At 40.6% G+C, this 27,029-nt stretch overlaps 1 protein-coding gene across 1 annotated transcript; it reads left to right on the top strand.

Moving 5' to 3' along the window:
- The first annotated feature begins 16,577 nt into the window (after positions 1 to 16,577).
- On the top strand, positions 16,578 to 24,481 carry LOC129109206 (melanocortin receptor 5-like). The gene is made up of 4 exons (XM_054621226.1): positions 16,578 to 16,742; positions 17,988 to 18,094; positions 22,040 to 22,228; positions 23,920 to 24,481. The coding sequence occupies exons 1-4, from the start codon at positions 16,578 to 16,580 to the stop codon at positions 24,479 to 24,481; spliced, it is 1,023 nt and encodes a 340-aa protein (XP_054477201.1).
- Positions 24,482 to 27,029: the final 2,548 nt, after the last annotated feature.

The raw sequence follows: 27,029 nt of genomic DNA, 5'->3' as shown, positions 1-27,029 counted from the left end.
GGATGCCCAGGGCTTTCGGGAAAAGACAATGCTCGCTAGGGCAGAGAGGACCACTAGTGAGCAGGGCGGCAAGGTCCTCTCATCCATCGTCACGGCTGCAGCTTTCGGTCACACTGGAGTGGGAAAGTGACTCCAAAACTTCACTTCCCGCATTGGTAGACTCTGGAGCAGAAGAGAACCTCATGGATATCACTCTGGCTAAACAACTCAACATTCCTTACGTGGTGAGCCCCTCTTCATACTCTATTCAGGCCCTAGATGGACGACCCTTAGGGTCAGGAAAGATTGAATTTGTCACTAAAGATTTGAAGATGCGGGTGGGTGCTAGGCATGAGGAATGGTGTAAATTCTTTTCAATTGACTCCCCAAAAGAGCCTTTGGTACTGGGGTATCCCTGGCTTAAGACACACTCTCCCCAGTTTAACTGGAGAAGGGGTATTTTAGTAGCTTGGGGACCAGAGTGCGAAAGGACTTGCTCTGTCAAACTGCCCAGAGGACACGGAGTGCACCGAACCACAGTCCAGGTATCGTCGAAGCCTTCTCCAGAGGTAGACCTAGCACTATTGCCTCTGCAGTACCATGACCTGAGAGAAGTTTTTTCTAAAACTAAGGCTTGTACTCTTCCCCCACACAGACCGTACGATATGGCTATTGACCTCGTGCCTGGCACTATGCCTCCACGGGGTAGGCTGTACCCGCTGTCCGTACCTGAAACCAGAGCAATGGAGGAATACATTCAGGAGGCTCTGGGTAATGGTTTGATCACGACATCCACATCCCCTGCTTCGGCAGGCTTCTTTTTTGTGCCCAAGAAGGATGGGGGGTTACGCCCCTGCATTGATTACAGAGGCTTAAACAAGATTACAGTCAAGAACAAATACCCTCTCCCCTTGATGTCCACGGCGTTCGACCTACTCAGGGGGCAAAGGTTTTTTCAAAGCTTGACCTGCGTAACGCATACCACCTAGTTCGTATCAGAAGCGGTGATGAGTGGAAGACTGCTTTTAGTACTCCAAGTGGTCACTATGCATACAAGGTCATGCCTTTCGGTTTGTCTAATTGCCCATCTGTGTTCCAGGCCCTGGTAAATGACGTGCTACGGGAGACGATTAACCGGTGTCTTTGTCTTTCTAGACGACCTCCTCGTCTTCTCCAAGGATCTTGAGTCTCATGTTCAGCAGGTCCGACGTGTACTCAACCTTCTCTTAGAGAACAAGCTCTTTGTTAATCTGGAGAAATGTCAGTTCCATGTGTCTAACACGTCTTTTCTAGGTTTCCAGATCTCACCAGAGGGGGTGTCCATGGACCCTGGAAAGGTGCAAGCGGTTGTAGAATGGCCAGAGCCCACGTCTCTTAAACAAGTACAGCGCTTCCTAGGTTTCGCAAATTTTTACAGACGTTTTATCCGTAACTTCAGCTCCATTGCAGCCCCCATCACTGCCCTCACCCGTGGCCGACCGTCCAAGATTAAATGGACAGCAGAAACCCAGGCAGCTTTTGAGGCCCTGAAGAAGCGGTTCACCACTGCGCCCATTCTACAGCACCCCGACCCTGCTCTTCCCTTCATGGTGGAGGTGGATGCCTCCAACACTGGAATTGGAGCTATACTCATGCACTCAGCGTCAGGCCAACCGCAAGAGGAGAGCAGCCCCAACATTCCGCGTGGACCAGAAGGTGTGGTTGTCCACACGGGATATCCCTCTGTGTGTGGAGTCCAAGAAATTCAAGCCACGCTTCATTGAGCCCTTTAGGATTGCGAGGCGTATAAATCCAGTGGCGTACCAGCTCGCCTTACCAAGGTTGCTTTGGGTGAACCCAGTTTTTCATGTTTCTTTACTGAAGCCTGTTCTAACCTCTCCTTTGTCTCCGGAGGAACGCTGTTGGGTACCAGCGCGCCACATCATGGACAAGTCCCTCATCCGCTACTTCCAAAAAGACCAGCCAGGTGTCGCAGGACCGTCTGGTGATTTTGACACACTCAATAGAACGGAACCATGATTCATATAATCAATCACACCTGTGTTTACCCTGCTATGACATGCCAAAGCAACTGACGCAAAAAGGGAAAATTGTAACCATGACATCGGAGCAGAAAAATTGTTGTCGACCATTTCGCAACAATGTCACCCAGAGACAGCTGGGAATGCTATGGCAATATAAGACGAAGCACCACAACAGTATTTATGTGTTCATATCTGTTAATGCATGTTGTGTCATACCTCGACCGGCCAGGAGATGCCGCCAGAACCCACAAGCCCCTGAGATTCGGCCCAGGGAACCCCGGCACATGTCCCATGTCCTTGCCAAACGGACCAGGAAACCCCATGCCAGGTGATCAGGGGAATCACCTGTTTCCTGTGGCTGTCTTAAGCCCCTTGTTTCTGAGCTTTTTTGCACAGTCATGATCTCAACCCGAGGGACTGACAACTCTGTTTTCTGGTTGCCTTGTATTTACGCTACCTTGCTCTTTGTGAGAACCTGCCTCTGTGGAACCCAACCTTTGTTTGCTACAGCACATGGTCTGTAAGGACTCCTTATTGCCACTCGTGAAGCTCAAACATGCTTAATGTAGCCTCCCATGAGAATCACCTAAATGCATCTTTCATTTTGGTGTAATGAATTAGTTGTAGTTTTAGGGAGGAAACACACTTTGGCACATGTATTAACCTCAAACTAATGTTGCCTTGTTATGTCACCAGAGGGTTACTATCCAAACCCAAAAGCCTAACCCACCATGGACATTCACAATACAATGCTCTGGCCTCACAAAATGTGGAAATGCAAATGAATGAGAAAGCAGGATATGGGTGCAGCCACAGACCTTTTGCGGGACTTTAAAGGTTACAGATTCAGTAATTCCCAGAGGAATCGACGTCCCGCCATTTTTTCTTGGGTATGCAAATATGTTTAGTGGAGTAAAATCAAAGGTAAGTACAATTTGATTAGATCTCAGCTAAATAGAATAACCCAGTATACAATGTTTCATCAGCAAACACGACTAAAGGACTCGGTTGTTTCTCGTCAGTGTAGGTGAAGTAACTATAAAGGAAGCACTTTATTTATTTTTTATTAAAGGTAAATGTCATTCTTTGTCATCCTGAAGCTCGGCATCATTCAAGCCACCAGGAAAATTCTTTGCTTGTTTTTTGTTCTTTTTGCGGCTTTCAGGACAAAATAAAGAACATAAACAGAAGAGAGAAAAAAACCCACACACAAACATGCATTGTCTCCCATTTTTGCTTCACTTCTTTCAGTTAACAAATTAAAAGAATTGTGCGCAATGACAGTAGTACGGAATTGAACTGTTTTTGTGAAGACTTGTAATTACGTCTTTGTGCTAAAGCCTCCTTTGCTGCATGTAGGAGTTAATAAAAAAACGGGTAGCCTGTGGAGAACACAATCGAGCCGGTTGCCTCTGAGACATCATCTTACACTGCCAGTTTGGCGGTTAATTAGTTCACTGTGCAAAACACTAAAACACAGCTATTTCTTTTGTACATAACTTCCCTTTCATTTACTGACAGTATTAGTACAGTATATTAGTTTTGCAGTGAAGGTATTGTGATACAGTGAGCTGCAACATGTTTAGGGGTTTCATTGTTCCACCATCCAGAAGTTGAACAGGTCTGTTCGGTATTTGGATAAGGAACATATAGTATATTTTAAACACCTTTTTAGTATTTTCGTAGGGCGGAGTTTTTCCCTTTTCCTGTTGATCATACACCGGCTCGTAGGAAGCCTGAGAAAAACAAAGAAAAAGCCGACCAATTCATGAGAAAAACGCTGCTTATGTAAAGTGTTGGGCCAAGACAGAACAACACACTGCTGCTCTGATTTTTATTAAAGGAGTACTCCACCTTGTTTTATACATCAGAGTTGGTTTACTAGTCACAAGCAATGTCTTTCGTTGGCTGTCGACTTCATTAAAAGTTAATAAGCTTGGTGTGTGCAGTTTGATAGACTGGGACTGAGCATCATGGGAATTGTATGCTAGTCTACCACGGACTAAAAGTCAGGATATTTTGGCCTCTTCTGTATTGATTTCAATTCTCCTTTTCAACTCCACTTGCGGGACCATAAACTTAATAATGTTAAATCAGTTTTCAATAAGAAGCACATTTATTGATGTAGGCAGTCTGGGTCATATTAAAGGACGGAATGCTGAAGAAGTCAAAATCACAAAATTGCTTCAGAGGGCTTTACAATCTGTACAGCATATACGTTATTCCTTTGTCCTTAGACCCTCACATAAATTGGGAAATGAAAACACCCTAGGGAGAACAACTCCCAGGATGGATGGAACTGTAATAGATGTCGTGTCCAGAATGAACAACATAATATAATTACAACATATTCAATCCATATGACAGAAATGATACATATTAGAGTAGTAATAGCAGTAGTAGAACTAATAGCAGCAGAAATAATAATAGAAAAATGGTTACTAATCACTTCAGTAAATACCCACTGCTACTACCATTATCACCCACTGCTACTACCATTATTATTATTGATCACATTACTATTACAATCCCTGTACCATTACGCATATTGGCTTTGCTTCCACCCTGAAGCCCTTTGTGCTTTCTCGCCTCGCAGGTTCCCACGAATCGTTGTGGTACCTGGACCGTGGTCGTGCCTCCTGCTGTGACCTGGCTGACACCCACTGCTACTTCGATTATTATTGTTAGTCACATTACTAATACTATTCCCTATATCGTTATTTTAATTCTACTATAGACATTGCTGCTTTTATAAGTAGTCTACTCTGCTTATTACTGTGATATGAATCATTTATGTCATATACATTGAATGTGTTGTAACTCTGTTATGTTGTTCATTCTGTACACATGACATCTATTGCATTCTGTCCATCCTGGGAGAAGGATCCCTCCTCTGTCGCTCTCCCATAGGTTTCTTCCTTTTTTCTCCCTGTTAAAGTTTTTCCTGTGCCGATGTGAGGGTTTCGGGACAGAGGATGTCGCATGTGTACAGATTGTAAAGCCCTCTGAGGCAAATTTGTAATTTGTGTACAATATAAACTGAATTGAATTGAATTGAATTCAGTATGGGGAGCAAGTAACTAACTGTGCACACAAAACAACTCATGGTCTAACCACATTCACTGTTAATGACTAATTGTCTAACAACAATGGAGATGTGGAGACGTTGTAGAATGTAGAACACTAACAATGCTGGAAGGGAAATGAGACACATATCCACGGGTCATAGAATGCTGGGAGGTTATATAACAATATAGACTGTCAGATTATACATTTTTAGTTTGAATCCAATTAGAATGTTTAAAATTCTTGTGTATTTATTTTATAATATGCTATTTCCCTCTCAGGTATACAGCTAGCTCTGTCAGCACTGTTGCTATTGTTTGCACTGTTAGCGTTGTTAGCTGCAAGCCGCCAGCTCTGCCCTCGCTATGTTTAGAGCCGTGTGGGGCCAATTCCTCAGTCATGTTAACAAACAACAGTTTGGTCAATCTGTTTTTTTTACAGATTGTGTACCTTAACTGAAAGCCTTATTTGACTTTAAAAGATGCATTTAGTAGTTTTTGCTTATCTACTCTCTTCCAAATCCGTCTTTGATACCAGTGGTAAATCCTGCAAAATAGTTGCAAAGGTCACATAGCTGCGGTTTTGATCTCACTGTAGGATATGTGTGTCTACAAATTCCGAACAACAGCAATAACAGCTAGTCCGCTAAGTGTCGCCATCAGTGCAACTTTACACTTGAGCAAATGTATTAGCATGAAATTGTGCTGCTCTTTTCGGTTTCTCACTGTACTGCAGGTTGGAATTCTCCTCTGCTGGAAGTCACACCTACGAGCTAAATTCTTTTTAAGATGGAGCTCCTTACAGACGGAATGTTTCCAACACAGAGGAAGCTGTGCGCTTTTGGCTGCTGCTTCCTTCAGCCCACTGAGGGAGATGGCTAAAAATTGCTGTCAGTAGCTGCATGCCAAGTCCACGCTGTCAGATCTGAAGGGGGGAATCCTCCCTCCTTCCCTCTCTCCCTCCTTCCCTCTCCCTCTCTCTCTCCCTATTTCTCTCATCTTATCTCCACTCTCACGATGCATGAATCCACTGGTCCGATGCTCCACAGAGGCACTATCCAGTTCATCTGAGCTAGTTGTGGGAAGGATTTGAGACACAGCTGCTGCAAGAGGTGAGTCATTCTTTATCTCCGTCTCACATCTCATGATGGATTTCATGAGATTCACCACCTCTTTGCATTTTTACATTCAATTTTAATTTTTTGGCTCAAAATTGTAATTTATAGAATATCTGGTGTAACAGTGGTTAGACTTCAAGTGTGTGATTTTATAGTGACATCGTCAAAATGTATTATTGTTTTTGTCACCGAACTTGTCTCTTTTCTGGGTAACATGGCTGAACATGTTGCGGCTGCGTGTTTTATTTTTGGTTATATTTAGATGGTATTTTCTTTTATTAGGAGAATTTGGTTGACCAGAATAATATGTTAAGATCTACTAAAAGCTTCATATAAATCTATAATTCATACTATATTTGTGTGAATTTTATTCCAAACTTATAAATCCCCAAATTGGGGCAAACACTTGTATTTTGCATGTCTTACTTTCGTAACTAATGATAATTCACATTGGTTATGAAACAGTTTTTGAAAGCTTTCTGTCTGCAATCGACTCAAGCTGTGCAGCATGTGCTGATGTGCCACACAGTCTCATGTGTGGCAAAAAACGGAGCAAATGAGACACAGTAAAAAGTGAGAGACCCCTCATTTGTTGGCATTAAGAAAATCATACAAATGCCACTCCCATTGTGCACGATTTCCCTGCTCAGACTAATTGTCACTGTGATAATGGTCCTCCGAAGATATCATTTTCTGACAAAGATTAGTCACCACAGTGGCAAAGCAGCAGTGAGCATCACTCGGCGCGAGACAAGGAGCTGCCTTTGTAGGCGCTGACCTGAATCTGGTTCCTGATAAACAAAACCCCTGCTGGGGGAACAAAAACACGCCTCATTTCAGCTCTATCATTTGATGTTCGTTGTGACAAGTATCTATGCATCTCTCTGGCATCTGCGGAAGGGAGACATGTGTGGCAAGACGCTTTATTAAAGCTCATGAAAATAGTGACTCATGGGACTCAGCTGGCTTTAACCGAATGTAATTGGGAAACAGGTGAACCGAACAGAACGGCATAGGTTCAATGTGGGTCTCCAGCACCCTTAATTTGTCTAATAGTTAATACAATGGATCAGCCAAAAACACACATTACAATCTCGTCACCTGTTAATGGTTTCCCCAATGGTTTCCACTGAAATATCATATATGATGATATCATGGTTATCATTTTGACATTATATCTACTGATTATGTTGCATTCAAGTTGCTGTTGGTGGCAACCATAACCAACTCATTATCATTAGACTACAAGCCAAGAAAGGCTTAATCATGGCTTGAATGAAGATTAGAATGGACTTGTTCCCATGGCTTACAATCCATTCTAATCTTCATTCAAGCCATGACTTGTTCCCAGTAAATGTATTGTTCCTTACAATCAATGTACTACTTAAAATTAAAGATCTGTATTTGTCTTTTTAAAGAAAAGGACAACTAGCCTACTGTATTTAAAGAACACATTTAAACACTACAGTTGTGGACCTTAAAATGTTAACTGTACTGGTATAAATCTATGCCCATCAGATAACTTGTAACATTAACTATTAAATAAGAAACTAAAGAGTATCATTACGCCATTCCTTAACTTTCATATTAAAATTGTTTTTAACTAGCCTATATACAATAACAGCATAACATAATTCCTGAATATCAGTTATGGCTTTTAGTTTTTGATGTACCTTTGAGGATGTGCTCATGACTATGATGTTTGGCTATGGTCCGTGTCATTGTCATTGGATACAGTCGGATCATGAGATTGGCTGCAGACTGAGATCCATTGGATGTGGTGGATCAGCTTTGTGCTGCCCACGCAGATCAGAGTGAGAGGAGGCTCAGCAGGAGCACTCTCTGCTTCACTGTGAGTTTTCAAAACCATGACAGACAAAAGGCATTCAGCAGGGATGTCCTTCATTTTGTGCAAAATGGAGAATAATGTAGCGTTGTTTATGACTACGTTAAAATAAAATATTGCTTACGATAAAAATTGCAGGGCACCACTTCTGAATAGAAGAAATAAAATTAAAAATATGATCAATAATTTGGTGACAAATTATCCAGTCTCAATATCTCAGGCGTAAGTCCTGATTTCAGTGACCTTATAGCTCCAACCTTTTGAATCAATATGACAGACAACGACTTGGCGATATATGGGTAATTTATTAAAAAGGTAATATAATGAATGTACGACAAGATTATTAATTAAAGAACAATACAAAACATGAATGAATGGATTTCAGGTAATTAGGCAATATTATATCAAATAGTGAAGGAAAGTTGCAGGTCTCCTCTTTCTCCTATCTCTGCTCTATCTGGTCAATCTATATTATTATTCAGAGCTTCTATATCCCCTACACCAACTCTGGATCACAGTACGGTTGAAATGTTCCTACTTTGTGCCGAGGGGTCCGGATGCCTTTTGCGGGTCTCTGCCGTTGCTTCAGCGGTCCTGGTGGTATCAGCTCTGCCGTCGGACTCTCCGGTCCGTCGGAGGTGAAGAAGGTGAAGGTGATGGTTCACAGACCTGTGGCTCTCAGCTGGCTCTCCGCTGTCTCCGGGGTTCTCCCTCCGTCAGCAGGCAAAAGTATCTGAATTCTTTAGGTCTTGCTTCAAGACGGGTGTTGGATCCGGTCCGGTGTTTGGAGAGGGATGGAGCTCTGAATAGTTTGCTAACTGAATAGTTTGCTAACTGAATAGTTTGCTAACGGACACGTGTTGGGATCTCCGTCAGACTAAAAACATACACCTAACAATAACGAACAACAAAAAAGGACAAGAAAAATAAGAGGACTAAGAGAGTGAACAAAGCAAATCTCCTGGTTTTATCTGGTCAAGATAGGTGTCGGGTCCCAGGGTGTGGCTTGATTTTATGGCTTTGTTTTTGTCAAGATTTGGGATTCCTTTGTCCCTAGTGTCGGCGGTCTTGTTTAGTAAATTGACTAATCTAACATTTTCAACAAATAACCCACATACTTTTCTTCACTATGAGTTTAACAGACCTTACACACTTGTACGGATACAGAGATGGAATTTCAGTTACATACATTTGGTATACAGGATTAACAGAGGTCATGCATGTCCGATATGTGTTATTTCCAATTGACCACTGGAGGGCAATATGGTCACATGATGAGTCCGATCTGAAATATATGAAAATGAATTTAACTCTGTTTTCCACTCCACAACTATGCGAGAAAGACGCATTAAGCTGAAATCAAATGGGAAATTCTTTGGTTGGGGTTATTGAATGTTTCACAGACTTGTGCAGTATTGTACAGGGAAACAAGGAATAATAGCAGAGATAGGTAGTGTGGTTCATGTTCTCTTGAGCCAAGGAATTTATTGCTTTGACCTCTGTTAGCTTTTTGGTTTAGTTCCTGGCGAAAGGCATGCTTGAGTTCATCCCTTCATGTTTGCTTTTCCAGATGTCGCGTTATCAGCTAGAAAAGAGAGGGGGAGGTGAGGAAGAAGGTTATTCATTGGTTCGTATTTCCCGGGCTGACTTGAGATCTTCCTCTCAGCCTGTGGAGTGTCAGAATTGACGCCTTTATGGCTGAAGAGAGGGGGAGAAGAATGCTTAAGTGTATTGAAACCTTCTCTGTAGAGATGAAATACCAGAGAGGGGGAAATTAATGTCTCGGGTTGTTAGTCACTTCAGGCTAGAGTAGATGAACGGCTTTTATAGATATATTATATGGAGCCCCGAAACTGACAAAATGTATAAAAGGTTATCAGATCAAATCGGATCAACCATATACTTAACTGAATACATCAAATAATAGCCTACTTAGAGTTTAACAAGTAAAATTAGTGTAAGGAGAAATAAAAAAAAATGTATAGCCTACTCAATAAGTTGGTCAAGAAGCAAAGCTCTTTATTCTTTTACTTAAGCACCAATCAATTGATACAATAAATGAATACCTTTGTATGTGCGTGTAACATCAGTGGAGTGATGGAGAGGACAGTGTGGCTAGCTAGCTTGAAAAGCATGAAAATACAGGAAGTTAGTTAAAGACCGCCTTTTCAGCTAGCTACCAAGCTGAAGCTAAAGCAATGTCATGCTGCTTTCCATTCACCTCGGAAACTAGAAGTTAGAGAGGGGAATAATGTCAATACAATAAGTGGAAAAAAACTTAATGGGGATTGCTCAGGCTAGTAGCCATTGTTAGCAATACCTGTTGACAACAAGGCATTACACCAGTATTTTGGGCATACAAACAACATGTCCACAGATAGAATTTGGACAGTACAGTATCTATGTTTTACTGAGACACAAATAAGACATACATGCTAATAAACAGCATATTAATACAGCTTTTTTACAGTTAATTAATGGAGCAGCCATCTTGGATATTGAGGTCAGGGTTGGTGGGGTTTGTCCAACTTTCTGAGTCAGAAGCGGGGTTCCATTTCAAATTTTCGACTGGGAACTTGGAAATTCCAAATTCCCAAATCAAATGAAATGCAGCAAATATCATCCATACAATGCATATTGTTGTAGCATCCCTGATTAAAAAATCATTAAATGGTAGCAAAAGTTGGCAAGCTAACGCTAACAAAGTTAGCTAGTTCACGCTACTTTCTGTAAAAGTTCACAGACAACATAAGCCTTTATCTTCAGAGCATTATTTCTATTGACAGTTTTACTAATGCTATCACGACACAGCTCCCTTTTCAAGCTCAGGTCCAGGCTGATTACCATTTTCAGGAACCTAGCGGCAAGGCCAGATAGCAGTAGTGCAACCCGCCATGTGCGTCAGGAAATTGCCAAACACATTTAAGTTGATTTTCCAGCCAGGCTCCCTGTTGTCCCTGTGGCGCACTCGGGAATGAGGTGGGATCAGAAAGAACGGCCATGAGGGAGTTATAAGCGGAGCAAGTTGTTTTAAGTGATTCACAAATTTAAGTGGGGCTGTGTGACTGTGAACTGCTTTTATGTGTCAGTCTCCAACATGCCTTTTGATGTGATATCAGAAGATACCGTGTAGAATAATTAATCAAAACGACACGTTTGATGTGCACATAGGCACGGGGTGTTCTGTGGTTATTTTACAACGTGCTTGTGCTAGGTGCAGTCAATGTAACCAGCAGATCTGCTGTGCGACATTGTGGCTTTATAGTGTTCAACATTACTCCAGTTAGAGACTGCAGATGGAACAGATACCTGCTGCCGTAACATGGCTGAGTCACCAATAAATGAACTGTCAACACAGACTGAGCTTTATTCTTCCTAACCGGCATTAAGGCCATAACCACGGTTTGAAAAAAAAATATGTTTTATCATGTGGCATTAAATTAATGTTGCTGTCACAACAAGTAACTTAATTATACATACTACCAATCTACCAAACTAATAATGAATCTCACTAACTAAATTCAAAAGTTGGCAGCCCTGACCACAATGCAAATACGACTTTATTGTGACAATATTGACATTTCACAGCGTTAAACAAAATAAAAAAGTTAAATAAGGTAAAGGTTTACTAAAACATTCAAAGTTTTGTTAGCTAGCTTTCTTCTCTAGTGTTAGCTTGCTGGCATAAATGCTTTAGCTGTTGTTGCAGGGGTTAATACAGTGTGGATGATGGTATTACGTGCACTGGTGTAGTTTTATGTAGCTTCAGAATGGTATAAAATAAGATAATCCTTTATTAGTCCCACAGCGGGAAATTTTCAGGATTACAGCAGCAGAGTGGATAGTGCAAACGAACATGATACAAAAAAAAAACCCAAGATCAAAACAAATAAATATATAAGTAAAAAAAGTACCAAACACCAAAAACTGGTGCTCAGCGTGTTTATGTGTTTTCTGTTAAGCCTGTAGCATATACTGTATATAAAAAGTGGACATACCCAACAGACATGCCAGTGCGTGCCCACTGTGGGAAGGTGTGGGTTTACTGTGGACAGTGTGGGCAGGGTCAAACCCACGCTAATCCCAAGTGGGGCCCCAGTGGGTTGGCCGAAGCCCAGAGCAGTTTTGCCCTCTAGGGCCCCAAAGAGGGTTTTCTGTGGGAAGGCCTAGTCACAGTGGCGTACCCATTGGTTTGTTGACTTCCGTTTTGAAATATTAAATTGGACATATTAGCCGTAGCAATCTTTTTTCCAACCAGACGTGACATAGAGGGTGTAGCTAAGTACAACTGAACACTGAATAAGACATTTCAGGCAACTTTAACAAACTCCAGCTCTGGACCAAACGTTGCCCTTGCCCTACATGGCAATACTTCTTATCATATCAGCATTAGGAAAAATGGTAATATAAATGAGACAAGGAATGAGACAAGGAAATTTGAAAGATAAATTGAACAATAAAGTCAAAAAGTTTAATCATCAATTATTCTATTTTATCGAATAATTGGTGATTAAGAAAAAAAATACACTTTAATTTTCTTTACCAACTAATTTAACTTTTAAGTAAAAGTATATGTTTATTACACTCCAGTTGTATTCTTGACTCTATGATGACCTTTTATTACATTATCTAGTCGGGGCTCCGTCTTAGTACATTCTTTTGTCACAATATAACAATGTCGTGAGAAGAAACCTAACAACACCCTGATGACTGCAGATCACACTGACGGGGGCTAGGTGATTTGTTCATTGTCATTCATATGCTTGTTAATATTCCCATCATGACTGGATTATAACAGGAAAAATAGGACAGACTACGAACATCATACCATTGGCCTATTAGTTTAATGGCTACTTTTAACTCCACATTTTGACTGTACCATATAACAAGCCTGTTTTTTGTGGATATATACTCAGCTCATTTCCCTACATATACTGTATTGTGCATGCTCACAGGTTGTTGTTTTGGTGTGATTAAAATTTCCAAGTGATTATGTTTAATTGCATTTGTTATGCTGTGCATAATTGATGATTTCCTGCCCTCTGAATGAATATTGCTGGGCACATCAAACACAAACTTACACCTGGGACACAGTCCTCTTTTTTGGGGGGGATTTTAATTACCATGAATATTCAATTGAACCTCAAAATAGTCTCGTAAATGTAACAGCTATTCATGTGTTATATTTTATTCCACAATGTAAGCCTTTCCATTCCCAGTAACAAAAAGTCTGTATGCGTGGGCTGAGAGTGTAGTTATATAATCTCTTATGTCCAAATAAGCTTCATTTGGTAACACAATTTAACAGTTCGAAACTTAAAAAACACGTCCACATGTTCCTTTTTGAAACCCCTTTTTGAAACCCCTTAAGCACTATGTGCGTCAATGATCAATGGTGGGTCTTTGAAGTCAGACAATTATTAGCTGTCAGAATCTTCAAGATGTCTTTCTTCATTTGGCCATGCAGGAAAGGTTAATTGCTGTAACTAATGTACTGCTCATAGTGTAACTTTGTAATGGGATTTGGATAATGGCATTCTGCTCAAATTAGACGGACTGCAGTCCAAACAGGGGTTATGATGGGCATAATGGAGAATTTAGTTTATCGCTCAACTTGTGCTTGGATGGCTTTGTGTTTGCTTTCCACTCTTAATGCTTTCTTTAGCAGCTTTTAAACAGCAGCTCTAGTACAGGAAACGCTTTATGCACCACATGACTGGAGATTTTTTTAAGTTAAAAAGTTTATATAACCTCTGTGCAAGCATATAAGCAACGCTATTAGTTAAGATAGGAGTTAAGGGACTAGTTCAATTACCATTTGTGAATCAATTACTCACCCCGTGTTGCCTTGCCTCCACGGCGAACGTAGAAAAAGGTCCTGACAAATTGAAGTACTGTTAAATGGGGGTCACATTTAACCAACAGAAAACTATGTAAAAAAACAAACTCTTACACAACTCATGCTGTACAATCCAAGTATCATTAATCCAGTTGTATGCTCATTTTTTACCAAACACTGAGAAAAACATTTTTTTTTTTCATTAAGAACTCAAGGTAACACGGGTCAAGTTATTGACACACTCATGGTAATTATGTGTATTTCTTTAAAGATTTTTTTTGGCTAATCTCATCACATCATCTCTCAGCTGAGGCCAGGACACTGAGGCTTCCTTTGTGTCCCACTCACAGTGTTTCATGACCAAAAATGGAATGTCAAAAAACAAACTCTTTTTTTGTTTTAGTTTCAGCTGAGACTGACTGACTTATAATGGGACATAATTTGAATGAGGCGTGTAAATGTCTTTATTTATGTAAAGGAAAACATATATTCAGGCAACAGGTGACGATTCGAAATATAATAATGTAAGGGATTAAAATGCAGTAAGCCTCTCGAACGTTCTGTATTGCCTCCAGATATTCTCACGGAGATCATCTTTTCTCATTTATTGTTATATCTGCCGAGTCAACACATGTGTAGGCAAATGCAGTCCATAGAAGATTTTGGTCTAACTTTAAACTGCCGGCAGATAAATTCTATACCTGATGTAATGATCCACTAAAGTTACGGATGATACAATATTATCGACATGGCGACTAGTGGACCAGCAACAGGAGAATACACATTTAAATGTAATTATTGGGTTTTAACTCACGTGAATATCTACAGATACTAGTGTTAAAACTAAAAACAAGGGACCTGATCAGATCACACTTATGTTAAAATGATCGGTTAATTTACGTGACGCTATTAACTAACCAGCTAATGCTACCGAGAGCCGCTGCGCTATTTATAGCAGCTCGTCCATTTTAATCTTTAAACTTAGCTTTACCCCATTTATGACAACCGCAACTTTTCTAGTTGCGTCTGTTTTACATCATTTTGTAAAGGGAATTACCACTGATAATACAACTCATCCCACCAAATCCAGAGCAACATTCTGACAAATTTTAGTCTGACAGATTTGTGTATTGTGTAAACGGGAAAGTAAAACAGGGCCTGTCGAGTCTTAAAGGAACCTGTTAGAAGTAGATTAGAAGATTTACCTTTTCCTATTGGTCTATTCCTTAAGGCTAGACAAGTCTAAGCACGTAGCTCCCACCAGCACTGGCTTAGCTTAACGTAAAGACTGGAAGAAGGGGGAAATAGCTAGCCTGGTTCAAAATCTGCCTACCAGCACCTCTGAAGCACCTTATTAACACCTTACATTAGAGGAACAGTGTGTATCATTTAGAGGGATCTATTGGCAGAAATGGAATATAATGTTTATATGAGCCGTTTATATCTACATGCGGGTGGGGTAATCTCCATGGAGCCGTGGAGCTTTCCGACTGTGGAAGGCACTGTAGTTTTGTTCTCCAGGGCCAGAAAACCCATCACAGGAAACCTCTGTTTGGGTTGAGGAGATGCAGCGTTTATTTTTGCACAAACTCTTCTGCCCTGCTGCCAACTTGTGCAATCATGCACATTCATAGAAGCTCTCTCTTTCTCTTGTTTAAGAACTCACTTCCCACTCCTCCAAATGACATATGCTACTCTTACATGATAGGGCCATTTGGGTCTTCACATGTATACGTCAGCCATCTTAGTTCTCCCCATTGGTTTGTGGACTGATGTTATGAAACCTTGTGTTCGGCGAATTATCCGTTGCAATCTTGGATTATGGCCATCGCCATGTTTTTCTTTTGCAACCGACGAACGGAATACCATATTTGGAATGCTGAGGAGTGACGTAGATACGTCGTATCGGGCGGCTGTGGCGTAGTGGAGAGCAAGGTAGTTCTCCAATCAGAGGGTCGGTGGTTCGATACCCGGCTTCGGCAGTCGATGTGTCCTTGGGCAAGACACTTAACCCCAAGTTGCTCCTGAAGGCTTGCCATCGGTGTGGACTGGATGATGAATGTTAGTTAGAGTCTGATGGTGGCACCTTGCATGGTAGCCTGTCATCAGTGTGTGAATGGGTGAATGATATGTAATATACTACTGACTGTAAGTCGCTTTGGATAAAAGCGTCTGCTAAATGACTGTAATGTAATGTAATGTATATGGCTCCAGTAGCGGCAGTGACCTGTCAATCATAGAAAGCCCGCCCTAAAGCATACCCTGCTTTATGGTCTATTTGACTCTAAATAGACCATAATTTACTAAATGAACATCATGCTGTATTGAATAAGACTTGAAACTGGAGATTGAGACCATAAACTCATGTTTACAATGTTTACTGAGGTAATAAATCAAGAGAGAAGTAGAGTCATTTTCTCATAGACTTCTATACAATCAGACTTATTTTTGCAACCAGAGGAGTCGCCCCTTGCTGGTCAGTAGAGAGAATGCAAGTTTTAAGACACTTCGACATTGGCTCCACTTGTCAGAATTGGAGGTTGCCGCCTGGTGTTGAGCCACAGTCCTTTTGTAAAATAAATAAAAAGGATTAGGCACAGAGCATTTTGACACCTTCTCACTTTGACATGTGTTTTTCTTTGCAGCCTACTTGAGAGATGTCATTCACAATAGAGCAGCAGTGATCTGGACAGAGCCACGGCAGGGATGAATCTGTCTGATGAGTCCTCCTACCAAAAGGAGTTGCTGGGTAACTTCACCTTGGCTTACTCCTACTACCACCAGAACTACACCCTAGCCCCCCCGCTGCATCCAGACAAGACCAGCGCTTCCAAACCTGCAGCATGCGAGCAGGTCCACATCGCTGTAGAGGTATGAACAGTACACGTACTGAACACTGACACTTTTTTGGCTTTTGTATCATTTTCTTTTAATGTAAGTTAAGGGGAGACATTACAGGTGAATAGTGAATAAAAGAAAGGTAATCAATCACCATGAATCTTCACATTTTGATAAATAAGACAATTCCCTTTTGTATAATTTTTTCTGAAATTTTGTTTAAATATGCAGATCAGACATTATTTCATTAAATATGTAGCAAAATGTTTGTTTCATTTTGGTGACATATTATAGTCAAATGTTTTAACTGAGCAGATTTAAGATATCTCTTTGTATCACTCCATAAATCAAAAGATACTGTCAACAGCCAAAAAAGGTCCATTTTGGTCACTTAATTTTTTAAAATCAGGCTATGAATGATATATGAACAAACCCCTCTGTAAAAAAACTTCAGAATATAGATAGGAATGAAACTGTAAAGTTTGATGTAGGTATGTGCTACTGAAGTGGAGATTTCTGGATCAGAGTCTGAGAAAAAAAGAGCAGAGAAAACTGCGTTTAAATATATGTTTTGTAGAACTACAAACATTTTGAAGACACTACTGGTGAATAGGGTAAAACATTTTACAAATTGGTATCACCATGAAACTTACCCAGTTAATTACTTACATTAAGACAATTATTTTTGTGTGTCACAAGTTTCCTGAAAGATCATATTTAAATATGCAAATAAAGCTAAATCTAATGGTAACTTCTGGTACATTTGAAGGGAGATCTACAGTCACAAATAGACAGAGTAATAAACCTCTAAATGTGTATTTTAGGTGATTTCTTTCCACATGTCTTGTTATGGAAAATGTAATTATTGACCAGTGCATAAAAACTATAAAATAATGTTGTCCTCTCAAACTATTAAAATATCATTCTGTTTTTTAATTCTGAAGACCATTTTTTTCTGCTACACTCAATTACCCGTTCTCTACTCCACTGGTTCCCAAATTATTTTGGCAGAAGAGTGACTTAGCCCCCTCGTATCGATTCTTTATGATAGTTTCAAAGTTCTGATGTGGTAAAACACTCCAGAAAATATCATATAACAGCCTGAAATTTTTCAAGTAGGATTTTTTGCTAACTATACTGTCATCCCTCAGATTTATCTTGTGGACCCTCTGGGGGAGTAGCGATGCCTGGGTTGGAAAACATATTCCATATCAGATCCCCCTATTATTCTGCTGATCTTCACTCCTCCATTCTTCTCTCGTATTCTGCACTCTTTAGGTCTTTCTGATCCTGGGTATCATCTCCCTGCTGGAAAATATCCTGGTGATCACAGCCATAGTGAAGAACAAGAACCTCCACTCACCCATGTACTTCTTCGTCTGCAGGTAAGCGGTTCAGCTGTTGAACACACACCATGGAAAATATAATGTAACAGACTCAAAACAATCTTAATAGAGTCAACTTTCTATGCTGTTACATGTTCCCCTAAATTTAAGAAGTATAGCACGGTATATTACAAGAAGATATTTTGTAATTTTTCGTACGTTTTTCCTACAAAAGTCCATCATGCACAAACCCCTGCACCATTGAGAAAACAAAACTACTTGGTAAGGTTTAGGAAAACATTGTGCTTTAGGTTAAAATAACTACGGAATTGGCTTTACTTTAGTAGAGAAGTTTCTCGACAAATAAGTCAACATTGGCATCTGGTTCTTTTTGCTATGTCATCAGTCCTGGCTCATGATTACGTGGATTACATTCCAATTGATTATGTGGGTTATATATGCAAATTATAGTGTGTATGTTGTATATTGTGTTTTCATGTGTTTTATGCACATTTCTGAAAGAGACCTGAAGAAGACCTGATTGAAAACATCACATATCTAAAAAGAAAAGCTTGTTTACAGAGTAAAGTTCAGAGGTGTCCAATTGGCCTTATTTTCTAAAAGTGGAGATAATTTGCATGTCTTGAGCTTGACAGAAATAGATTTTTCAAATTTGGTGATTCAGTGTCTGTCTCTGCCTATTCATTTTGCTTACAAAGATATCACACAGTATGTGTTGTCAGAGGAAAAAAATAATTCCTGAAACTGTCATAAATCACCATGTGGTCAGCCCGGAGCCTTTCTTAGACTCTCATAATCTTGTACTCTGCTCAGAGTTTATTACACGATTGTTGGTAATGGAAACACACTTTGATATCCAGGCATGTGGGCTCATGACAAAATACATCAATTGGATTGGGTGTCACAAGTCACCAATTTGATGACTGCACTGGACAGTATTAAAACATGATTTGCACCTCAGTTTTGACATTAATACCAGTCAGGCTGAGTGTCCTCATAGTGGACACATTCACTGGCAGGACCTCTGAGAAAAGTTCAGAGATGTTTTAACTAGAAGCGCTAGGAAGATGTACACACTCTCCTCATTGGGAATTGAAAAGAGACGCTAGCGCTCATAAGATAAAAAATATATAAAATGCTATAGGGACACTTTATTATTGTATCAGAGCTTTATGATGTAAAAAATTTAATCCCCTGCCCAAAACCAAAGCTAAAGAGTCTCAGCTGATACGCCACCAGCATGTTCAGAGACAGAGCAGACATTCAGGTCACTGTAGAGCTTATTGGTCTGCAAAAGTAATGCTTGCATTCTTTATTATATTCCTTTATTTATCCCCATGGGGGAAATTCAAGTGTTGCAGCAGCTCAACTACACAGAAACAGATAATAAATACACATATTATACAATAAAATAAAAATAAAAATAGAATAAAATAAAAAATAAGAATACAAATAAAAAATGTACAGTATATCCACATGGGGGGGGGGGGGGGGGCTGGTCAGCATGATGACAGACTGTGGTCTCCGCTGTTGTTGTACAGTCTGATGGCAGTGGGCACAAATGAGCGTCTGAAGCGCTCCGTCCTGCTCTTTGGTAGAATCAGCCGATGGCTGAAAGAGCTGCCCAGCTGCCACAGTTCCTCATGGAGAGGGTGAGAGGGATTGTCCAGGATGGCTCCGAGTTTGGCCTTCATCCTCCTCTCACCCACTGACTCCAGACTGTCCAGCTCCAGACCCACCACAGAGCTGGCTTTCCTCACCAGCTTGTTGAGCTTGTTGGCATCTCCAGTCCTGATGCCACCACCCCAGCACACCACAGCAAAGAAGAGGGCGCTGGCTACCACAGATTGGTAGAATGCCTTGAGCAGTTTATTGCACACATTGAAGGACCTCAGCCTCCTCAGGAAGAACAGCCTGCTCTGTCCTTTCCTGTATAGGGCGTCAGTGTTGTGTGTCCAGTCCAGTTTATTGTTTATCTGCACCCCAAGGTACTTGTAGGACTCAACCCTCTCCACTTCCCCTCCCTGAATGAAAACAGGGACAGGGGGCTTCTGTTCCTCTGGTAGTCCACCACAAGCTCCTTGGTCTTGCTGATGTTGAGCTTCAGGTGGTTGTTGCTGCACCATGTGATGAAGCTCTCAATCAGTCCTCTGTACTCCTCCTCATTGTCCCTGGTGATACATCCAACAATGGAGGAGTGGTTTTGAATGATTTCTCTGAGGCGACTAGAGTGTATCTCTTCCTGGAGTGACAGAGGAGAGACACAGAGGGTTATGTAGAATGAGAGCTTTGCTTTCTATCTCTATGTCACCATGACCTGCAATAAACCCAGTGCCACAGCTCCATCAACACTGAACCAGTTGAGATGGTGGAAATCCCCCCCTTGGAATCCCCCCCTGAACCCAGCTTCACTCATCTATATATATATATATATATATATATATATATATATATATATATATATATATATATATATATATATATATAAAAACAATAAATATGCAACTTTGTTACGTGCCACAATTAAACAAAATAGCCATGGCAAAAGTACCTGATTCTGTTTGAATTGGCTTCAGTGTCAATTAGCAACAAAACCCTAAAAATCACACACAATACCTTTAAAATCATTGGTCCCCCCCATCTCCCAGCTCTAAAAGACATCGCCATCAAATGCGAAGCAGTTACCAGTAACACTAGGACATTTGACTGATTGATCGAACATAAACTGTCACTATGTCAAAATCGTCACACATGTGAAGATTTGGATTGGAGCCTTGTGACTCAAAAGTTGAGGATATTTTAATTGTTATGTTCTACCAAATATTCCATCGATGAATCGAGTCATCGGATAAGAATACCTTTGCTTTATAAAATAGTAATAGTGAATACACAAAAGAGAAAATAACCCGGACCAACAAATTGGATTCTTTTCCAGACAAATCCACATTTTTATTGCTTATATTGCATACAATAATAATATGTCATTTAACTATTGCCTTGTTTGAATAGAAAATAGTAATAGAAAAAAAAAAATCTCGAACCGTCCCGAAGTCTGTGAACCATCACAAATTCTAAATGTTATCCTTTTCGGGGGAGGAAGAGAGAATGAGAAACAATAAACGGAATTCTTTACCCAGTAAAGAGGTTTTTATCAGGGTTGCAATTTAAGTCTGACTTTATTTAATACGTTAATAAATGAACTTGCCTCCTAGATGAAGAGCTGGTTCTACTGTCTCATACTGAACAAGGACTACAGCAACAGCTGGGAATAGTAGAAAAGTACTGTCAGAACTTTATATTGGCATGAAATATAAAGACATCTAATGTCGTTATTTTTTCAAAAACGTCCTACATGTCAGGAGATTAAATACCAGTCTCCCTTTAATAATTATTTAATTGAACATAGTATAAGTGGAATGCCTCCTTGGTTAAACCATAACAGCATACCTGTCCCCGTCTCTGAAGACCCTCTTCTTCTCATTCAAGAAGACTTTGATGTCTCTGCTGACCCAGACCCAAGGTTTGTTGTCGGAAAACAGCATACAGTCTCTGTTAAAGCAACATTACATTCACAGCTGTTCATGTAAACCCATTATACAATCCTTGAGACCATGAATGCCCTCCCCATATGAGTATACTGCACTGCGTAATGGCAGAGTGGTAAGAGCATTGATCAATGTCCATACACCTTGTGTGAGAATCGCAGGGTCAGTGGTTCTACAGCAATGCATTTGGGATTCAAGTGCAATTCATATTACAGTTCTGCATTTCTAGCAGTGCTTAAAAATGCATTTTGAACCTCTGAATTCCACCGCATTGTGTGCAGGAACACATTTTCTAGTTCATTTGTTGGTTTTCACTGTGACATGAATGTGTCATCATGCAGAGGGAAGGCTTGGACAGCTACTCTTCTGACTCCTGAACATATTTGTGAATGTCTTTGCATATGATCAGAACTTAACCTAACTTGTTTGGTTATTGCAGTCTGGCAGTAGCGGACATGCTGGTGAGTGTGTCCAACGCCTGGGAGACCATCATCATTTACCTCCTCAACAACAGACAGCTGGTGGTGGAGGATCACTTCATCCGGCAGATGGACAATGTGTTTGACTCCATGATCTGCATCTCTGTCGTGGCATCGATGTGTAGCCTGCTGGCCATCGCTGTGGACAGGTAATGATGGAGGGAGACGGTGTTGTAGACAAAACCACCTAGATCGAGAATACGTCTTTACCAAGACCAGAGTGTAGACCAACACTTTTAGGGGTTGAGACCAAGTCTTAACCAAGACCAGAGTGTAGACCAAAACTTTGAAGGGTTAAGATCAAGTAAAGACCAAGACCAAGGCAGGGCGAGACTCAGCCAAGACCAGACCAATGCAAGTCCCACACTGTATGTCAAACTTTTGATAAAATCTGGAACATGCCAACCTGACACACTTCTCAAATGCTCTGAAAGATCCACCTTCCCATTGGAAAAAAAAAAAAAACAGAAAGCAAATTAATATTTCTCTTCATTCACCTCGCTTATTGGCATATATTCTGTTTATGTGTGTAGGCATAAGTATATCATGAGAAATGTCATGATAAAACAGTGAAAAGGCATTGCAAAGGTGAATTTGAACTGTGGGAATTTTCCTTTGTTTTCCATAAGCAAACAAATACAAGCAAACACTAAGGAGCTGAAATCTCCTTTACCATCTTTATTCAACACTTATTTTCTATGTTTTACCATCCACCTAGCACACTACAATGTTCTGTATTATAGAGCGTTGGAAGGGGGGCGGGATGGGCTGCCAGCAGTTAACAGTAACAGAAGTTTTGTATGAGAATAAAGTTATGGTTGCGAATGAACCAGGAAATCTTCCATCCAATCACAGGAATGGTGATAAAAAAATCAATCGGACAATGCACAGGCAATAAAGTGATATCCCCAAAGTTGTGGTCCTGACCAGTCTTGAACTAAAATCCAGTCTTGAGTACCACAACGTCGGAGGGGGATATGGATAGATACAAGCACTTCTCACATCTCCGTCCTGAAATCCATGTATAACTAGAACCCTCTCAATAGAGTCAGTGTGCATATTACATTGCTCTGCTTGTCCTGAAACAAGACACAAGGTCTCTCTTTCAGTAAGGTTTATGACAATGTTACATAAATACAACTTACATAAGGTTTTTCTAACAATAGAGACTGTACAGTGCAATTAGTTTATTAATCTATTTAATGCTTTTCCAGAAATTGACATAAAACAAATTTCTTTAACACAAATTCCACATGAAATCAACAACCTCTCTCTTAACTCTGCCCAATGAAAAGCTACAACATAATGTCCTGTTTCTTTCTGAAAATGTCATAGTGGTGTCATCAGGGTTTCACTTTTAAATGAAAGTCTTTTTTATTGCATTACATTTACAGCGTTATTTTTCAAAAATAGGAAGGGGATGGTGTATGTAGGATGCTGTTAAGTTGCATTATGGGAAATGTAGGCATTTGCCCCTTACCAGGGACCAAAAGTCTGAATACCTTGACCTCTGCTGCTTCAATTTTGTTTTTTTAATGTCTCTCATAAGTAACCCAGCTTGGTGGAACTGCAATACTAAAGTACCTCATTAAAACTCAAATAAATGTATGTGTATTGCCTTAGAATGTTGTTTCCGAGAGGCTTTCTAGAAAATGATTAAAAACTTGAAGGTACCAAAAAACAAAGATTAACCATACTGCACAGAGATACATTCCACTCTAGACATCTAAAAGGTCTCTGCCCTAATTGATTTATATCATTTCTTAGTGGCTAGGCAAAGTTGCTAGAAAACTGTAAGGTACATGTTACTTAAAAAATCAATTTATGTCAATATCTACAGGTACGTCACCATCTTCTATGCACTGAGGTACCACAACATCATGACAGTGAGGAGAGCCGGCTGCATCATCGGGGGAATCTGGACCTTCTGCACTGGCTGCGGGATCGTCTTCATCATCTACTCAGACACCACCCCCGTCATCATCTGCCTGGTCTCCATGTTCTTTGCCATGTTGCTCATCATGGCCTCCCTCTACAGCCACATGTTCATGCTGGCGCGTTCCCACGTCAAGCGCATCGCCGCCCTGCCTGGCTACAACTCCATCCACCAGCGAGCCAGCATGAAAGGGGCCATCACGCTCACCATTCTGCTGGGAATCTTCATCGTCTGCTGGGCCCCCTTCTTCCTCCACCTGATCTTGATGATCTCGTGCCCGCGGAACCTCTACTGCGTGTGCTTCATGTCCCACTTCAACATGTACCTCATCCTCATCATGTGCAACTCGGTGATTGACCCTCTGATCTATGCCTTCAGGAGCCAGGAGATGAGGAAGACTTTTAAGGAGATCATCTGTTGTTACAGCCTGAGAAACGCCTGCACCAACCTGACGGGTAAGTACTGAGAAAGACGGACTCGGAGGACCAATGGCAGAATTTGTAGGATGAACCCACTGCAGCATAACCATAAGTGACTACGTTTGAGAACTGCCTCATTGCACTTTTCAGCCCCTACATGATTAAGCACATTTTTGTCTTCGGTCAATTATGAACTAGAAGGGGTCTCCCACCGTTTGAAGGGAGTACTAAGCTACCTAAAGTTGCTGCAATGTGCACAAAGTGGCTAGTGTATTCGGTACATTAATTGGACAAACAGCCAGGACCATTTGAAAGTGCGTTCCAGAAAACATTTGGTGTCCTGCCTTTCATTTTAGCTGACATTTATTGACAGGATATTTTTCATTTTCATTACGATCTTTTGTAAATAACTGTTGTGTAAGAACCCTTACATACCTGCTGTCAACTACTGTACATGTTGGTGTGAGCATGATGGTCACCTGTACTCACTCCCAACTCGTCAAATACCAGAAATTGGTCAGTATCCCTCGGCACGGAATTCCGACGTACCATGGTATTCTTTAGTGTCCGTATGAGACAGAGAGCTTTCAAATAACTCCAATGCAAACCTATCTGCTTCATTATAAGAGTGTCAGACCAAAGGACATAGTATAAAGAGCGAGAAAGTCCTCTTAGTGAGGAGGTTGGGCGGGACAATTGGGTCAAGCAAACAGAGGACCGCTGTTTCAAGTCAACTTTGGCTTATTTTACCATAGGTTTGTTATGTAAAACCACAAACAGTTATTTTACATAACCAATTTGAACTCAAACCAAGATCTTTTCCTAAAGAACAAAACCTAACACGTAGTTTGGTTGTGTAAGTAAAATCGAAGTACCCACATTGGAAGTTTATTTTGAAAAGACACTATTCATGTGACCAGTGGAAACGGACATGTAGTCACTGACACATCCAAAATTGACACTAGAGGGATATGTAGAGCTTCATGGTTTGAAGCGTAGGGACCCTGACCGAGCGCCGGAATTTGACGAGCTGGGAATGAGAACATATTGCTTATGGGGTTGAATGTGTTGGGGGAGTGAAGAGAACCACAAATGGGTAAAGTTTTGAAGGTAATCGAATAGAAAGTTGCCTCAAGTGATGTCCCCTGAGTCAGTGTTAGCTGTGGCTGAAAATGTCAGCCCCTAATTCCTTCAAACTAGGTTGTGTCAGCGCAGAGAGATCCGACAGAAACTAAAAACGCCAGAAAGTCAGATCAAAAATGCTCTTGCATGTCATTTTTGAAGAATAGAACAAATCATTTCGTAGCAGTATAGTACAGAGGACTTGTTGCAAAAATGCCAAACATGCCACTTGCAATGTGAACACATTTTCCAAAAAAGCATGTATGTAGGCGCTCTAAACAATAAGTTCCACAGAGAGACAATTTTGTGTTGAATAAAAGAGAGGAAGGGGAGCACATCACAACAAGCTCACAGTCTATCAGACCTTTAAAAAGAATATTTAGTCCAACTACATTAAGTTTTTATGGTTCACTGATGAGCAGATCATTTTCATCATTATGTTTTCACACCTCTACCAACCCGAGAAACCACACGACTGTGGCCTCAGATGTGTGATACCTTGTTTCTTATCTGTGAGTGGGGAAAAGAAGGCTGCGGCTGAACTTTTGGATGGCATTGCGGGACAACAGCCAATTTTTTGCCACTGCGGTATGCCTGACCCCCCACCCCCCTCCCTGCTGCTGCATTAGGGGGCTAGTTAATGAACAGCTTCCTGAAGTCTGCCAACTCTCAGTCGCACAGCCTTTTCTGCTATGGTTTGAATACGGAGTCACTCTCCTATCTGTATCTTCATATTAATTATAGCTGCTCTATTCTGTCAATGTGCCCCTGATATATGATGATTCTTACTGCATCCCTGCCAATGGTATGTAATAAACTATGTAAGATGTCATAAGTTTACACTTGAAATGTAAAAATGAATGTACATACCGCTTCACGGTGATCTCTGTAAGTGTGTGTCAGTGGCGCCTACCTCCCAACTGAGAAGCTTGAGAGAGCTTAATCACAGAATGCAACCTTCTGCCTGCAACTGCTGTTCTGCATCATTTATTGGTGGTCGATTCTTAGCATTTGTTTCCCAGTGTGACATTGTAATATTTATTACAAAAAAAAAAAGAGCAAGCCACTTGTATAATTTGTGTCTTGAGAATGATCCATGGCATTTCTTTAATGCATATAGACAGTGAGACAAGATCATTTTTTGGAACAAACGCGAAGAAAACAGTATTTAAAGTAAGTTTTGTATTGTAATAGCCTTGCCGTCGCTTCCATACATGCTTATTGTAAGAGCTTGGCAATTCTGAAATCAAAAGAAGAGCTTATGAATACGCACACATGGAAAAATGCTTTTATTAAAACACAATGACATTATTTTCCTAGAGGTCTATTTATTGGAGAAGACTAGTGATTTTAATTTTGCTCACTGTACATCCACCTACAACATGAGATATCTGTGGAATTATGCAAAATGATTCATTGTTGTTGTTGATTGTAAAGTACTCAGTTCTCGTTCCCACAGAAACAGCAGCAAAA

Source organism: Anoplopoma fimbria, chromosome 20 (assembly GCF_027596085.1).
Source record: "Anoplopoma fimbria isolate UVic2021 breed Golden Eagle Sablefish chromosome 20, Afim_UVic_2022, whole genome shotgun sequence".
In the NCBI taxonomy this organism is placed as follows: Eukaryota; Metazoa; Chordata; class Actinopteri; order Perciformes; family Anoplopomatidae; genus Anoplopoma; species Anoplopoma fimbria.
The sequence above is the reverse complement of the archived record's forward strand: the minus strand, read 5'-3'. Positions and strand labels throughout refer to the sequence as shown.